Source organism: Mastomys coucha, unplaced genomic scaffold, assembly GCF_008632895.1.
Source record: "Mastomys coucha isolate ucsf_1 unplaced genomic scaffold, UCSF_Mcou_1 pScaffold18, whole genome shotgun sequence".
NCBI lineage: Eukaryota > Metazoa > Chordata > Mammalia > Rodentia > Muridae > Mastomys > Mastomys coucha.
In genome coordinates, this window is record NW_022196900.1 from 68044445 (window position 1) to 68063399 (window position 18955).

The 18955-nt window shown below is 38.2% G+C and overlaps 1 protein-coding gene across 3 annotated transcripts in view; it reads right to left on the reverse strand.

The window, feature by feature from the left end:
• The window catches only part of Zfyve9 (zinc finger FYVE-type containing 9), a 162376-nt gene that overhangs the window by 86647 nt on the left and 56774 nt on the right, over window positions 1–18955 (reverse strand). For all 3 annotated transcript variants that reach the window (XM_031378131.1, XM_031378132.1, XM_031378130.1), the window contains exons 2-4: window positions 16090–16179; window positions 12608–12712; window positions 6463–8489 (exon numbers count right to left, since the gene is read on the reverse strand). In XM_031378131.1, coding sequence (XP_031233991.1) covers window positions 6463–8489; window positions 12608–12677 — 2097 coding nt within the window. In that variant the 5' untranslated portion in view covers window positions 12678–12712; window positions 16090–16179. The remainder of the gene's footprint in view (window positions 1–6462; window positions 8490–12607; window positions 12713–16089; window positions 16180–18955) is intronic.

Genomic DNA, 18955 nt, shown 5'->3' on the forward strand with positions numbered 1-18955 from the left:
TTTTCTTCTATAATTTTGTTAAAGATATTTACTGGCCCATTACATTGGGAGTCTTCACTCTCTTCTATTATCCTTAGGTTTGGTGTTCTCATTGCGTCCTGGATTTCCTGGATGTTTTGGGTTAGGAGGTTTTTGCTTTTTGCATTTTCTTTGACTGTTGTGTCAATGTTTTCTTTTCTTTTTCTTTTTTTTATATATATATTTTAAAGATTTATTTATTATATGTAAGTACACTATAGCTGTCTTCAGACACACCAGAAGAGGGTGTCAGATCTCATTACAGGTGGTTGTGAGCCACCATGTGGTTGCTGGGATTTGAACTCTGGACCTTTGGAAGAGCAGTTGGTGCTCTTAATCCACTGAGCCATCTCGCCAGCCCCATGTCAATGTTTTCTATGGTGTCTTCTGCCGCTGACATTCTCTCTCCTATCTCTTGTATTCTGTTGATGTTTGCATCTATGTCTCCTGACTTCTTTCCTAGGGTTTATATCACCAGGGTTGTCTCTCTTTCTCATTTCTTTATTGTTTCTATTTCTATTTTTAGATTCTGGATGGTTTTGCTCATTTTCTTCACCTGTTTGATTGTGTTTTCTTGTAGTTCTTTAAGGGATTTTTGTGTTTCCTCTTGAAGGGCTTCTAGCTGTTTACCTGTGTTCTCCTGTATTTCTTTGAGGGTGCTATTTATGTCTTTCTTAAAGTCCTGTATCATCACCATGAGAAGTGATTTTATATCTGAATCTTGCTTTTCTGGTGTAATGGTCCAGGACTTGCTATGGTGGGAGAATTGGGTTCTGATGATGCCAAGTGACCTTGGTTTGTGTTGTTTATTTTCTTACACTTGCCCCCCACCATCTGGTTATCTCTAGTGCTACCTGCTCTTGCTAAATCTCACTGGAGCCTGTCCTTCCTGTTATCCTGGTTGTATCAGAACTCCTCAGAGTCAAGCTGTCTCTGTGATCCTGTGATTCTGGGCTTGTTAGAGCGCCTGGGAGTAGGGCTTCCTCTGGGTGTTGTGGGACTGGCTGCAGAGCTTGCGCCCAAGGTCTGCTCAGGACACCAGCCCAGACAGACCAGAAGGCATAAATAAAATTTAGGAAGAATAAATGCATAAAATAAAAAACTGGCTATTTGCCATTTCAGACACATACAGAAGATATGATAATTTATAACTATATTTATAAACATTCTTTCAAGTATCTATAAATTCAAATGTCTGAGAAGAAAACCTGTCTAGAATCATATTAAAAATTAATCTAGATCATGTTTCAATACACCACTTTGATATTTGTATGTGTCACCCAAGCTATTTTTAATTTAAGTAATGGGGATAAAATGCCTGATGAAGAAGCTTGTATGGTAAATTAACCAGAAATGGAAGCTTATTGCAAAATAAAACCTAAACTGTAGCCTTCTTCCTGATACAGTTAAAAGCATTTCTGTTAACAGGATGGCTTCTAGAAAATACACTCAACTCAAGTATTTAATGGCTATTCTTCCCACTGAGTGATCTCAGCGTATCTGTAAACTCTGTGGTCAGCATACAGCATAAATCTTTGTTCCCTTTCCGTGTGTGTGTGTGTGTGTGTGTGTGTGTGTGTGTGTTTACTTAGTTTTACTTTACTGAGGGAGATGGGAGGTACATGACACAGTGCAAGTGTGGTAGTCAGCAGACAACTTGTAGGGGTACATCCTTTCCACCACATGAGTTCTGGAGATCAAACTCAGGTTATCAGGTTTACCTGATGAACCATCTAACAAACCTCAACCCCAAGTCCGAGGCACAAAGGTTTGCACAAGCTCTTTTAGACTTGACAGTCTATACAGAAAAGGAAACAGGAGATCCAGAGCTTTTCATATGTATCCTAGTGCTAAAGGATACATAGTATCTGCATAATAGTCCTACTGTAGCTCTCTGTTCTATTCAGTCAAGATACCAATAAGTAAATTAAAAATAAATTTAGTTTGAGTTATACTTGATTGATAATATATGTGGGAGAGCCCAGCTCACTGTGGTTGGTGTACCCCTGGGCTGGTAGTCCTTGATGCTATAAGGATGCAGGAAGAGCAAGCCATGAGGAGCAAGCCATAAGCAGCATTCTTCCAGAGCTTCTATATGTTAATTCCTGCCTCCAGGTTCCTGCTCTTTTGAGTTTCTGTCCTTAATTTCCTAGATGATGGATTGTGATGTGGAAGTGTGAAAGAAATCCTTTCTTCCCCAAGTTGCTTATGGTGATGGTGTTTCATTACAGCAATAGAAACCCTAAGACACTTGGTATCTACACTGTGGTGTGTGAATAATAAATTTCCCCAATTGTTTTTGGGCATCTAGATGTTTGGTCCTCAGGTGGTGGCCCTGTTTGGGGATGTTTAGAAGTTGTGATCTTGCTGGAGGAAGTATGTCACTGGAGATAGTTTTGAGAACCTAACGACTTAGGCCATTTGAGTTTGCATTTTCTGCTTCCTGTCTGCAGTCTGAGATGTGCTGCTTCAGCCACCTGTCTCCTGCTGCCTCCACTCTGCCCTCATGAACTCTTAGTCCTCTCAAATCATAAGTCAAATAGATTTTTTCTTCTATAAGTTGCCTTGGTCATGGTGTTTTATCACAGCATCAGAAAAGTAATTAAGACATTCTTTTAATACTCTGTAATTTAAAAGAAGCAAAGTAAAATCTACACAAATATAGCTACATTTCATTACTTTGCTAAAGCATAACTGATGTGGTTTAAATGTCCTACCTAAGCTCATGCACTAAATGTCTGTCCTCAGATGATACCACAAATTTGAGAGGTGATAGAAACTTTAAGAGATAGGGCCTAGCTAGAGGAAGCACATCAGAGTCTTTGAACACTAGACCTGATCCTTTGGGCCTTCATGTTCCAATCTATCATAATATAGCCTCCTTCTCCACACAGTCCTGCCATCATGATGTTCAGCCTTGCCTCAGGCTCAAAGTAATGGAGCCAATCAACCATGTCTAAGCCCTCTGAAATCATGAACTGTTTCTCTCAAATACTTAGTCACCATGATGAAGACTAATACACTACCATAAATACTTTATATTCTACCTAAGATGAAGACTATAATGATTATCTACTTAGAAAGGGCTGATGTAAATCCCATATTGTAATGAATAGCTTCTCACAATTTCCTACTAACTCTTTCAGATGTATTTTAAATCTTTACCTCTTCTTCTGATAAACTTGTTTTACTTTTACTACTCTTACTTCTTCCGGGTGTTATTTTTTCTTACATACTATTATATATATATATATATAAACTATACATATATATACTTTGTGTGTGTGTGTGTGTGTGTGTGTGTGTGTGTGTGAATGGGTGTTTCAGTCAAGTGAGTATGCAAGTATGGACAGAGGTCAATGGAAGGCTTCTGATGCTCTATCACTCTCAACTTGAATTTCTTTTTGCTTCCCACTTCACCCCATCACTGACTTACCTACCTTCTAGTAATCCTTCCCTTTGTGTATATTAACCTGCATGTGTGAAAGTGGGTATGTATGTGTACATGTGGGTATACATGTGTACATATGGGTATGCACGTGTGCATGTGGGTGTGTATGTGTACAAGTGTGTGTGTATGTGTACATGTGGGTGTGTATGTGAGCATGTGGGTATGTATGTGTGCATGTGGGTGTGTATGTGAGCATGTGTGTGTACAGCAGCAAGGGATGATGTCAAATGTCTTCCCCAGTCATTCACCTTATTCTTTTGAGAGAGGGTCTCTCACTGAACCTGGAGCTCTCTGACAGAGCTAGACTGGATAGCAGCAAGCCTTAGGGATTATCCTATTTCTGTCTTCCCAACACTGATATTACAGGTATTCTCTACCATGTCAGGCTTCTTTCTTTTTCTTCCTTCCTTTTTTTCCTTTCTTCCTCATGAGTACTGGAGGCACACTTAGGTCATGGTGGCTTGCACAGCAAGCATTGTACTTACAGAGGCATCTCCCCATCCCCAAGTAATTTTTCCTAACTGTCTACACATGATCTACTTTACCCCTTTATATGTTAACACATTTTTGTTCAGGCTATACTATGCTAAGACCTAGGAAATAAGTAACAATTAAGCTAATCGTGGTTCAATCCAGTAACTGATATAAGGCCCATTGCCCAGAACTGGTCAAGAATTGATGGAAGATGCTAGGATTCCTTTCCCCGCAGTAAGAAACTAGTAAGAAGTCTTGTTTGACCCTCAGCCAGTTTCTTTTCCCTTAGGAAGTTTCTCAGGTGAACTTGATGGGAATTCAACTACTAATAATGCAAGACCATAAGAATGTCAAGAGATTTCCATATTCCTGACTTTGCAGCAAACAAACCTGTGTCTTACAGCTTCTTATGTGAAATCAACGTTGTATCTGTCTAAATCGCTGAGGTTTAGATATTCTTTTTCTTGATGTTAAAAGCATATGACCAGATAAATCAAATGAGAAGGAGAATAGAGATAAACTATTAAGACTTACTGTTATTTCTGTAACCTCATGGTCTTCACAATAGCCCAGTGAAACCTATTGATACTAGCTTTGTATTTAAACTAGCTTTGTTTGTTACATATTATAAAACTTAATAAATTACATAATTAATAGAAACAAAGCTAATATTTGAATCTAAATCTCACATAAATTTTCACATTCTTTAAAAAAAATAAAATCTTTTCTGGTCCATATTTACAATTCTTTTTTTTTTTTTTAATATAGAATAAGAGTTTATTTGGGGCATGGGGAGGGGAGTTAAGAGGGTAGCAGAGGCACAGAAAGGCAGAGAGAAGGAGAGAGTAGAGAAGTAGGGGCCCGGCCATGACCATGTGGAGAGAGGCGGGGAAGGGAATGGGGAGAGAGGAGGAACAAAGGGGCAAGAGGCAAGGTAGAGAAGCAGGAGTAATGGAGCTACAATTCTTATTAAAAAAACAAATTGTGGAGGCTAGGAGAATAATGATTATCCCTAAGTATCTGCTGCTCTTCCAGATGACCCAAGTTCAGTTCCCAGTACCAATATCAGGCAGTTCACAAACACTTGTAACTCCAGTTCTAGGAAATCTAATATCATCTTCTAGCCTCCATGGCACACAGGCATGCATACATATGTGCTATACATACATATATTCATACATACATTCATATATACATACATACATATATTCATATATACATACATACATTCATACATACATACATTCATACATACATTCATACATACATACATTCATACATATACATACAAATACAAATAAGTATTTAAAAATGAATTATACTACTAACAGAATTTGGAGAAAGCTAAGGAATATTAAATTATTCTTATATCCTTAATAAGAAGAAATATCTTCATAGCCTTTAAATATTTGCACTCAAGTCATATAGGAGAAAATATGTGTTATGTATTTATAAAAACCCTCAGAACATTTGGTACATGAAAAACTATGTAAAAACAAGTACAGAATCAGGCTTGTGAGATAGCTCAGCAGTTAAGAGCACTCACTGATCTTGCAGAGGTCATGGAGTCAATTCTCAGCACCCACATGGTAGCTCACAATTATCTGTAACTCTAGTTCCAAAAGATGGAATGCCTCCTTCTGACCTCTGTGAATCCCAGGCAAAACAAGATGCACATACATGCAGGCAGACATTCATTAAAAATAACCATATCTTTAAAAAAAATTCTCACTGTAAGTTAATTTTTAAGTATAAAATATAATAAAATTGCCGGGAGGTGGTGGCACACGCCTTTAATCCCAGCACTTGGCAGGCAGAGGCAGGCAGATTTCTGAGTTCAGAGCCAGCATGGTCTACAGAGTGAATTCCAGGACAGCCAGGGCTATACAGAGAAACCCTGTCTCGAAAAACCACGTGCGCACATGCACGCGCACACATGTGTACACGCACATACACACACAAAACAAAAAACAAAAAAACCCACCAAAATATAATAAAATCAACCACTGACCACAGGAATTGGACTGTCTAATTCTTTACACTCAGGAAGCAGAAGTGGGAGAACTGATGCAAGTCTGAGGATAGCTTGGTCTCTATAAAGGGGTTCCAAATCAGCCAGAGTTACACAGCCACACTCAATAATAACAAAAAAGAAGTAAATCACAAATATGTCCTAAGTTGAAAGAAGAAATCCTTATTTCAAACCATGCCATTAATTCTGTATCTACAAGTACCTCCTAATGTAAAAACCACAAAGTAAACACTTCCTTAATTTTCAATTCTCTTTTCTTCACAGAAAACTGAGACAGCATACTTTCCAACAGCAATTAAAAAAAAAAAAAAAGATACCCACAAGAATCAGCAAGCTCATATTGTATATAGGCACTCACTAAAACTGGGCTTTCAAAGGTTATTTATAATGTCATCTCAAACTAGAAGTACATTCACATAATCCTGCTTTAATTTCTGTTCAGCATTACAAACTATGCCAACTTCCTGAGGTGATAAATGTAACTTACCTTCCCACATGCTCTGCAATGATGCCTCCTTTTGGTGAATGTAAACCGAGCTTCACACTTCATGCAGTTTGGAGCCTGGGAATCGGGTACCCATACTGGTGCCACCTCACCTAGGGTGGTAAATGGCTTCCTTGAGGAAATTCCAAATTGACCAGCTCTGAGATCATTATCTGGACTATCTGGAGCCAATGCAAGGCATGGTCTACTGGAGATCTCGGCCTCATAACTTTCTAAATGTTCCCCATTTGTATCAGTCACAGAGATGGTTCCCAAAGTTGCACTGCATGCATTGACTGCTGAGTTTTCCCCTAGTTTTGCTTTCCCAAGAACATCATTTTTGTTTTTACTATTATTTCCATTGTTTGCAGGAAGGTCATTTTGTAAATGGTCTGATAATGGCTTTGGAATCTGAAGTTTAAGATTAGAAGGTTGCTTGGGTCTTGCACCACCAAAAGGAACGCTAATAGATTGCAGGTTTGCTATCTTGGGGGAAGATTGCCCAAGTACTGATGGGATTTGACTACAGAAATTATGTAAATAATTTTTCTTCATTACATTTCCAGTGCTGTTTAAAAGTAGTCCACTCCCTTCTGCATTCTCATTTCCTCTCTGTTCATAAATATTTGAGTAGCATTCTGACTTGCTCTCTTCTATTTCTTTTTCTTCTGTTACTGAATCTTCTTTGGAGGGTAAAGTCTTTGGAACAAAAGATACAATTGGGCTCTGCATTCCATAGGAATCACAACTATTAGATAGAGAATTTGCTGCTGGTGCATCATTAACAGTGGAGAAATCATATCTTTCACTTTCATTCATGGCAGTTCCTTTGAAATCTAGATCTGAATCTGCCATTCCAACACACTCTCCTCCACTATTAGCATGCTCAGGTTGGCTAATCTGTAAAACCATTTGATTTTCTTCATTTACTTGGCTATCATTCATCTCATTTAGCTTCGTTAATTTCAAATTAGTCATCTTAGAGTCATTACCTTCATCTTCATCAACTCTAGTTTCACTAGACACAAGACAATCTGAAGACTGTTCGCAACTGTCCCTTCCAGATAAAGCAGGAGTATCTGGCTTGAGAGCCAACGATAAGCCAGATGGAAGGGAGTCTTCAGCGGTCCTCTCCTCTGCTGGCTCTGTTTTTGTTAAGAGCTCCTCACTTGAGTGGGAACAGGAGTTTGAGCTCCCTAGATCTGTCCTAGAAGAGCTGTTTGAGCCAGAAAGGTCCTCATCTGGCATATAATTCTCTTGCTTTTTAATGGCAGGCCCTCCATCCATTCCCTGGGATGAATTAATTGCCAAGCTTATAACTGTAGATGTAGATGGGTCTCTATCTACATTTCCATCGTTCTTTAATTCTGAAGGGGAAGAGATACTGGTTGCACTGTTAGATGAAGCAGCACAGAGATGATTAAGAGAATCCCTCTCTGGTTTTGGTTTATTCAAAGCATCCATTTGTTTCTCTGAGTTTATACTTTTTTCCGCGGACCCATTCATACTAAAACTAAATTCATCAGTTTGTCTAGTTTCATTATTCAATGAACAACTAAAAGAATCTATGAGGGATTGACTATTGTAATTATTACAATCCTGCAAATCACTTTGCAATGTCCTTTTATCACAGTTATGCATGACAGCTACAACCAGAACATTCTTCTCATCTGGCAGACAAGTGAGGCTTCCACATTTCTCCTCTCCCACTTCAACGGCACTAAATTGATCATCTTGATTATAGTTTCTCTTAATTAGTTGGTCTTCTGCCACAGCATTTTCATCAATCCACATCGTGTCAATCTCTGGATTTAGACTACAGTCCTGTATGTTAGCACAGGGATCTTTTACCTCCCTTGTAAGAGGAGCTGAGCCAGCCAGAGAGAAGACTTTCAGCTGTGGTCCTGTCTCATTAGAAAGTATAGGTTCATTCACATTGGCTAATGCAGGGTTAAAAGACAATGGATGAGAAGAAGGATCTAAAATCTTATTCCACTTTGTATCCAATAAAGTAGGAGAAACTGTTTCATCTAAAGGAAAAAAAAGTAATTACAGTAAGTTTGCTGGAAACAGTAAAAAGTAGCTAAGTAAGTAAGTAGTTAAGGGCTATCTGACAAATATTTCCAACTATGCTTTGGAGAAAATGTTCCCAGAATATGGCAGTATCTAATCTTTAGCTAGACATAAGAAAAAAACATTTAAGACAATGCCCTGTAATTATCTGTCATCAAATGGCAATGCCTCAAAACATTTCAAATAACAAAGTTGGGCAGTGGTTGTGCACACCTTTAATCTCAGCACTTGTGAGCCAGAGGCAGGGGGATCTCTATGAGTTCCAGAACAGCCAGAGCTATACAGAGAAATCCTGTCTTAAAAAACAAATAACAAAAGAATTTTATGCCAATTTAATTTTGTTATTAGATTGAGATAAATAATAACACAATTAAATTGACCTATATAACCAGGAATGGGGAAGCAACTTTGGATTGTCTGTGTATAAGACAAGGCACAGACAATGAACAGTAGTGGAGACTAGTAACTGAGTGAGAAATTTTCTATGGAGATTAAATGCTCTCTAATCTACATGATTGGGGTCTGGGTTACATGGATAGCTCCATTTGCTAAACTATACAATAAACCTTGTAGTCTTGGGAGCCTGAAGTGGAAGGACAACTGAGTCAATGATTTCAAGCCATCTTGAAAGCAAAGTGAGACTCTGTCTCAAAACAGCACAAAACCAAAAACAAACAAAAAAACCTGGTATAATAAAATTTAGGTATTTTAGTGAATATAAAGCTTATTTGAAAAAGATTTTTTTTTTAAATGGGCCTAGAGATTTAGCTCAGTTTTAACAGTGCCTAAGCCCTCAGTATGACATCCTATCCTGCATAAACTGAATGTGTTGGCAAATACCTACAATTGTAGGGAGGTGAAGGCAGGAAGTAGGAAGCTGGAAGATCAGAAGTTCAAGGTCATCTTTGGCTATAGCCTGAGTTTGAAGGTAACCTGGGCAATATAGAAGACCTTATGAAGAAGGAGGAGGAAAAGGAGGAAGGAGAGGAAGAAGAGAAAGGGAAGGAGGAAGAAGAAGAGGAGGAGGAGGAGGAAGAAGAGGAAGAGAAGAAGAAGAAGTAGTAGTAGTAGTAGAAGTAGTAGTAGTCTGGGGAAATGGCTTAGTGGACAAAGGGGTAGCTGTGTAAGCATGAAGACCTATTAGATGCAGCACTTATTTAAAATAGTAAGGCACAAGCTGGGGTATGGTGGCATACAACTGTAACCCCAGTGCTGTGGAGAGTACATACAAGCAGATTCTGGGAGCAGTAAGAAATCTGTTTTTAAAAAGCAAAGAGATCACTGAGGAAGTGATAAAATGTTGACCTCTGGTCTCTACAAGCATCCATCTATGTTCATAAACTTCCATAAGCTCTCTCTCTCCCCACCTCTTTCTCTCTCTCTCCCTCTCTCCTTCTTTCCCTCTCTCCTTCTCTCTCTCTCTCTTTCTCTCTCTCTCTCTCTCTCTCTTTCTCTCTCTTTCTCTCTCCCTCTCTTTCTCTCTTTCTCTCTCTATCTCTCTCTCTCACACACACACAGAGGCACTCATGGGTGCATACACCAAAAGCCTCCAAAATGTTAAAAATGAAACAGAGGTGCAGACAAAAATATAAATTAAATAAAAAAGGCAGTATACTAATTACTGCTGATTGTGAGTTATAGTGCACTGACTGTTTTGTTTTGTTTGAGACAGGGTCCCTCTATGTAGCCCTGGTTGTCCTAGAACTCAGTATGTAGATCTGGCTGCTCTCAAACTCACAGAGATCTACCTGCCTCTGCCTCTCAAGTGCTGGGATTAAAGGTATGTACCACCACATCCAGTATAATTTCTATATATCTAAAATTTTCACATAAAGTTTTTCTTTAAAAGTTTGATATAGCATGTGAAATTCTTCTTGTAATAATGTTACTATTTAAGCTCATATTTATATTCTTACATAAGGAAATTTGGGAAAATAGAATTTTTATTAAATCAATTTCTAGTGTACCAATAAACAATTTCATCTATTGTTTGTTTCTTTTGTAACAAATCATAACTATGATAAGCTAAGTTATTCTCAAGTTATAGTGCTATTTTTGTATATCTAAATAAGTTAAATAAATAAAAACAAATACACACAGTGCCTTGTCATCTATCTCCCTTCAGTAAACGATAACCATGGTGCTAAAATTAGACAGTTATAATTGCTAACACTAACCTTCAATGCACCTACGGGCCTGATTAAGGATTTTACTATACTGTAATTACTATACTGTAATGCAACAGGCTATTTACCTTCTCTTTCACCCGCTGAATGATTCCTAAAGGCAGAAACCATTTCATTCCTTCAGCGGAAGGCTTACATTAAATAGTGTCTAGTGTGTAGTAGGTAATAAATGTACAAAAGCAAATATAAATAAAAGCATATGATTTGTGTAGCATTAAGATTAATAATACCTTATGCCCCTACAAAGTATATAATGTAGTTGGGGAACTAAGATAGATATAATATACATGAATAGCTAATTAGTGATGTATTAAAGATGATTATTTTTGTAAGAATACAAAATAAATTCTAGGATGGGTAAATAAACCTGAGTTCAGTAAAAGGAGGAACTAGACTAGGTTGCAAGCATTTTATCAAAAGTAAAGGATTTGTAAATAGGGAAACCAAGAAAAACACAACATCGCATAAAAGACTTAAGAGAACAACAAATAAATCGGTTTGGGTGAAGAAAATAACCAGCCTATAGAACAATGAAACAAAGTAACACAAGGAAGATAGTGAAAGCCATAGAACCTCAGGTTGTTTAAACAGGCTTAGCGATAGGTATATAACTTGGTTGATAGAGTGCTTATGTAGCATTCATGAGGCCTGGATTTGATCCCAAACACCACCCAAAATTAGGCCTCATGGGGCACACCATCAGTAGGCACTATAGAGGCAGAAATAAAAGGATCAGAAATTCAAAGTAATCCTCAGCTACAGGACAAGTTTAAGGCAAACATAGGGTTGAAAAAAGAGACCATATCTTGAAAAAAAGTTAGGTGCTGATGGTGGTGGAGCATGCTTTGAATTCCAGCACTCCAGAGGCAGTCAGATCTCCGAGTTCAAGGTCCCAGGTCTACAGAGTAAGTTCCAGGAGAATAATCCTGAAAAATACCCCAAAAGGATGGGGATAAGTATCCCAAAAGAAATATATTTCTTATAAGGATATTTAATAATATTACTGAAATAGGAACAGTTGGGTTTTACCTATTACCTGGACATCTTAGTTACCTAATGTAGTACATTTGTGATGTATGGTGTGTGTGTGCATGTGTGCGTGCGTGTGTGCGTGTGTGCATGTATGTGTTTCATTCTGTTGACAAGTTTCATGAAGCTTATACTGGCTTCACATTCACTATCCGACTAAGATTAGCTTTGAATTCCTGATTTCCTGCCTCCTTCAACTAACCAGGTGTTGGAATTATAGGCATGCATCATACCTGGGTTTGAGGGTTGGGGGGGAGGTGGTAATACAGATTTTATCTATGTGGCCCTAACTGATCTGTAACTCACTATATGAATTAGGCTAATCTTGAATTTGTGATATCCTCTTGCCTCTGGCTCCCAAGTACTAGGATTATAGGCCTGGACATTTGCCATATACTTTCCCCTTAAATTAGGAAATAAAGTAACAAGAAATGAGAAATTACCTTCCTGAAATTGTTTTAAACATTAAGTTTAAAATATTTAAGTATCTGGCTCATAATGCTAAGAGATGTTATTTCTCCCTTTAAATATATTACATATTATTGTCCTTACATCATCACACCTGTTTTATTTCATTATGGGTGTTTTGCCTGCATGTATCTCTGTGTATCAGTTGCATATATAGTGCCTGTGGAGGCCAGAGGAGGGCATCAGATTCATGGGATTGGTGTTACAGACAGTTGTGAGCCACCACAGAGGTACTGGGAATTGAACCTGGGTCCTCTGTAAGAGCAGCCAGTGCTCTTAACTGCTCAGCCATCTTTCCAAACCCTTAAATTTTTTTTTAAAGAACTTTATACTCTAATTCTCATAGTCTCTATCTCATAAACCCAAGTGGATTTCCCAATGTAAATCCTCACCTTCATTTTGTTCAAATTCATCTAATACCTTGTCCAGGTTGTAAGCTTCTGCTTGGAAGTAATTCTCCATCAGTGAGGGACACTGCTGAAGAGGCTTATTTAAACCTAAAAAAAGTTAAAAACATTGAGAGAGATTTGAATTATTAAAATATAATTTAAAGATCATAGGTATACAAGGAAAACAACAAATCTATTTGGACAATGATAAACAATATTAAGACCTTTGGTCTAAAAACTTTATAAGCAAACAATTACCAAAATGCAGTCAGCCTCTACATCTGTAAATTGTTTGCATATTAAACCAACGATGGACGGAAAATATTCAGAAAAACATTGGGTATGTTCCAAATATGCATCTTTCCAGTCACTTTTCCTTAAGCAAAAAGAGTTAAACAGCTATTTCTTTATCTTAGTAGCAATGATTTACAGAATGCAGGATGGCATGAACAAATGATATATAAATACTCCATGGACTCTGAAGCCCACAATGGTACTAGGGCCATTTCTCCACAAATACTTAGGGACAAATGTAGAACTATAATAACCATAGAAGTCAGATTTATTTAGTAGCTTATACTTCAAAAGATAAAGTACAGGTGTTGGGAAGACGTCATTTTCAATAGGATAAAGTTACATTTCTCCAAGAAAGGGGAGTATTCATAGCTTCTGTTTAAAAAAAAAAAAAAAAAAAAGGTAAAGTTCAAGTACAGGTAAATGATATTAATTTTAATTTTAAAAATGACTGACAATTTTTTTAAATCTCTTCTTTTTAAATATAATTGTTAAACTTCCCATACTGCTGACCAAAAAGCATATATACAAGATATCCTAAATTGTTGATTTTTGTTTGTTTGTTTTTTGTTTTTCGAGACAGGGTTTCTCTGTGTAGCCCTGGCTGTCCTGGAACTCACTCTGTAGACCAGGCTGGCCTTGAACTCAGAAATCCACCTTCCTCTGCCTCCCAAGTGCTGGGATTAAAGGCATGCGCCACCACTGTCCGGCCTAAATTGTTGAATTTAACAGAGTGCTGAATAACACCATAGTAGGAGTTTTTAAAATGCTACTGATTATTCCTTTGTTATTTAAGTTTTGGATTTTTCAGAGTGACAAACCCCACACCAGAGCCCATGCTGGTCCACACTGCTGAGGGCTGGGATTACTGTTATAAGCCACATCAGGCTTACTGATTATTCCTTTTCTGAGTAGGTCAAATTTAGATTTACTAGTGAAAAGTGGGGAAATGCTCCCAAGACAAGGAGGTGTTCCAAAGGAAGAATACCCTTGACCATCCCTTTAAACTAACTTATCTTTTGGTATGTGTTCATGTGTTTGTGTATATGTGTATTACAGCTTCATGTGATATACATGCATATGCAGCAGGTTCAAGTGGAGGCCAAAGGCCAACACAGGGTGTCTTCCGCAATCCTTTCCCCATTCTGTGTGTGTGTGTGTGTGTGTGTGTGTGTGTGTGTGTGTGTGTGTGTAGAGAGAGAGAGAGTGTGTGTGAGAGAGAGTATATATGTGTGTGAGAGAGTGTGTATGTGAGAGAGTGTGTGTGTGGGGGTGTATGTGTGTATGAGAGAGAGAAAGAGAGAAGGGGGTATATGCACATGTGTGTGTGAATGCTTGTGTGCAAATGTCATGACATACATACCAGAGACAATCTTGGGCACTAGTCTTTGATGGCCACCTTGTTTGAGGAAGGGTCTTTGTTGTTTTCTGCTATGTACACAAAGCTAACTGGCATGGGAACATCCAAGGATTTTCTTATCTCTATCTTCTCAGTATGAGCACTGAGATTCTATGTGGCTATCACCACACCTGGCTGGGTGTGGGTGTGGGTATCTGAACTCAGATACTAGCTGTACACAGCAAGCACTTCACCCACAGAGCTGTCTCCTCAGTGCGCTAAACAAGTAGTACCTGGTGATTTATCACTGATGAGTTGTTATTAAAATTGTTTGCTATTAATTTTTCTACTTGTTTAGTATTGGTTTGAATTATAAGGGTTTTTATGTTAGGATTAATAATTAAAGCTTGATTATACTGCCTCACACACAACAGATGTATAATAAATATCAGTCTGTAGGTCTGATTATTTACTAATCCTTTTATACCCTGCCTTCCCTGTGGAGCCTTATCCCTGCTGTCTCTAGGAACTGTTTGAGGTCTTAAATCTTGAGACCCTGGTTTCAGTTTCAAAGAAATACTTGTGGTTTCCTGAAGTCTTGAGAGAGAGGCAGACTTCTTCCTACATAAGTTAGGATTTATGTCAGGATTTTTTGCTAACCTTCCTATATAACGTTCATTTTATGCAAATTAGGAGCTCATTAAATTCACAAGTGTATTTTGTAAAGGAATATGATTACTTTGGATTTTTTTTCTTTCTTTTTTTGGAGATCGTTTCTTTGTGTATCCCTGACTATCCTGGAATTTACTTTGTACACTAGGATGGCCTCCAATTCAGAGATCCGCCTGCTTCTGCCTTTCAAGTGCTGGGATTAAAGAAGTGCACCACTACCTGGCCTGGAATTTTTTTTTAAAGAAATTTTTAGCTCTAGAGTATCTCTATGATGAGAAAGCTTTTAGAAATTCTGCTGAATTTCAACCTTGAGGTCCCATGGACAGCACTGGCTTGATTGCTGCTTTTATGTCCTTTTCCTTGGACTTCCCTTCTGTGCTACAGTGAACATGTGTAAACATATGCATCATATATTGCTAGGCATCTACTAGGCACTACTATTGTCCCAGTCACTAGATACAGTGACAAGTAAGATTATGCCTTGGACCTAAAAAAGCCCAAGGTCTCAGGGGAAAAGAATGGGTCAACTTTAAACTTAAAATACTGTGGCTAGTACTACTTGATATATGATTTGAGAAGAGTTAGATGTACCACTATTCTTTTCTAACACTATTGCTCAAACCATGTTGCTTTGCATGCTAAAATTAGCTTTCTATGATCAAGGTTAACAGTATGTTGATTACAAAAGGGAGAAGCCAGCTCTAGTAGAGAAATTAGTGTCATGCCATACTTTGTTACTTCAAAAACAGACAAAAAACAGAGCTGGTGAGATGGTACAGCAGCTAAAAGTGCATACTGCTCTCACAGAGGACTTTAATTCAATTCCTACCACCCATGTCAGGTGGCTCACAATTACCTGTTCCATGGGATCCAACACACTGTTCTGGATTAAACCTGTTATTTCAGTGTTTAGGAAAAAGAGGCAGGAGGATCACAAATTGGAAGTGGTCTTGAACCACATAGTGAATTCCAAACTGGCATGGGCTACCCAGATTTTGCCTCAAATTAATTACTGTCTTGCTCTGAATTAAAGTAAAGTCATTTTGAAAAGTTGTACTGTGAGTTGAACAAGAGATTCTGGTAATGAGGCAAGCAGTGTATGTCCATCAACCTGTATTCACAGATGTAATCCATCTCTCAAGTTTAGTGTAATAGAAAAATAAAACAATGGCTTCTGTACCTGTCCCCTCAAGCAGCCTTCTCTGTGCTTGCTCATGATGCCTGCTTCGCCACTAACCAGTACTGCTGACCCAGAATGTCTTCTTTGATCCTACAGAAAAACCAGAGCTCTTATTACATTTGCTAAAATAAGCTCTAATTTTCATCTTATAAACCTAATAAAGCCAGACAGATAAAAGTAACAAATCTCAACAATAAATTAAAATTACATCTTCAGATTCAAAGACCTCCTCAGCGTGGAAGGCAGCCACATATACATTTATTGAAGAAGGCAAAACTTAAGTGTCAGGGAGAAATTAAAAACTACTCTGCGGGGTTCCATCTGAGCCCAGAGCTGATCCTGTGCCAGTGCTCCATACCCAAATACTGCCTGAAGAAAGCTGGTCTCCAAGAAGTGCTGACACACCTGTGAGCACAGGTAAGACCACCACTTCTGCACAGAGGGGCCCGCCCAGAGACCTCAGGAGACAGAAACCAAGAAGAGCCTGGGACATGATCCTTCTGGTTTTTTTCTGTGCCTGGAGCTGACCCTGTGCCATAGCCCTCCATACCCAAATTCATACCGAAGAGAACTGGTCTCCCAGGAGTACTGACACACAGGCTTGCAGGAGGGACAAGCCACAGTCAGAGACAGTAATACCAGCTAACACCAGTGATATCCAGATGATGAGAAGCAAGTGCAAGAACATAAGCAACAGAAACCAAGGCTACTTAGCATCATCAGAACCCAGTTCTCCCACCACAGCAAGCCCTGGATACCCAAACACACCAGAAAAGCAAGCCTCTGATTTAAAATCACATCTCATTATGATGTGAGAGGACTTAAGAAGGACATAAATAATTCCCTTAAAGAAATAAAGGAGAACACTGGTAAACAGATAGAAGCCCTTAAAGAGGAAACACAAAAATCCCTTAAACAATTATAGGAAAACACAACCAAACAGGTGAAGGAATTGAACAAAACTATCCAGGATCTCAAAATGGAAATAGAATCAATAAAGAAATCACAAAGGGAGACAACCCTGGAGAAAGAAAACTTAAAAAAGACATCAGAAGTCATAGATGCAAGCAAGCATCACCAACAGAATACAAGAGATAGAAGAAAGAATCTCAAGTGCAGAATATACCATAGAAAATATTGACACAACAGTCCAAGAAAATGAAAAATGTAGGCTGGAGAGATGGCTCAGCGATTAAGAGCACTGACTGCTCTTGCAAAGGTCCTGAGTTTAAATCCCAGTAACCACATGGTGGATCACAACCATCCATAACGAGATCTGACACATTCTGGAGTGTCTTAAGACAGCTACAGTGTACTTACATATAATAAATAAATAAATCTTTAAAAAAAGAAAAGAAAATGAAAAATGCAAAAAGCTCCTAACACCAAACACCCAGGAAATCCAGATAAAATGAGAACACCATACCTAAGGATAACAGGTACAGAAAAGAGTGAAGATTCCCAACTTAAAGGGCCAGTAAATATCTTCAACAAAATTATAGAAGAAAACTTTCCTAACCTAAAGAATGAGATACCTATAAACATACAAGAAACCTACATAACTCCAAGTAGACTGGACCAGAAAAGACATTCCTCCAGACACATAACAATCAAAACACCAAATGCACTAAACAAAGAAAGAATTTTAAAAGCAGTAAGGGAAAAAGGTCAAGTAACATATAAAGGCAGGCCTATCAGAATTAACCAGACTTCTCACCAGAGACTATGAAAGCTAGAAGATCCTGGGCAGATGTCATACAGACCCTACAAGAACACAAATGCCAGCCCAGGCTACTATACCCAGCAAAACTCTCAATTACCATAGATGGAGAAACCAAGATATTCCATGACAAAACCAAATTTACACAATATCTTTCCACAAATCCAGCCCTACAAAGGATAATAGATGGAAAACGCCAACACATGGAGGGAAACCACACCCTAGAAAAAGCAAGAAAGTAATCTTCTTTCAACAAGCCTAAAAGAAGATAGCCACACAAACATAATTCTACCTCTAACAACAAAAATAACAGGAAGTAACAATCACTTTTCCTTAATGTCCCTTAACATCAATGGACTCAATTCCCCAATAAAAAGACATAGAATAACAGACTGGATATGTAAACAGGACCCAGCAGTTTGTTGCATACAGGAAACCCACGTCATTGTCAAAGACAGACACTACCTCAGTGTAAAGGGCTGGAAAACAATTTTCCAAGCAAATGGTCTCAAGAAACAAGCTGGAGTAGCCATTTGAAAAATCAACTTTCAACCAAAAGTTATCAAAAAGGATAAGGAAGGATAGTTCATACTCATCAAAGGAAAAATCTACCAAGAAGAATTCTCAATTCTGAACATCTCTATGCTCCAAATGCAAGGGCACCCACATTCATAAATCCAAAAGAAACTTTACTAAAACTCAAAGCACACATTGCACCTTACACAATAATAGTGGGAGTCTTCAACACCTACTCTCATCAATGGACAGATCATGGAAACAGAAACTAAACAGACATGGTGAGACTAACAGAAGTTATGGACCAAATGGTTTTAACAGATGTCTATAGAACATTTCAGCCTAAAACAAAAGAGTATACCTTCTTCTGAACACCTCATGGTACCTTCTACAAAACTGACCATACCGGTCACAAAACCGTCCTCAACTGATACAAGTAGATTGAAATAATCCCATGCATCCTATCAGATTACCATGGACTAAGGTTGGTCTTTAATAACAACAAAAACAACAGAAAGCCTACATACACATGGAAGCTGAACAATGGACTACTCAATGATAACTTGGTCAAGGAAGAGGGGGGGAGAGAGAGAGGGGGAGAGAGAGAGGGGGAGAGAGAGAGAGAGAGAG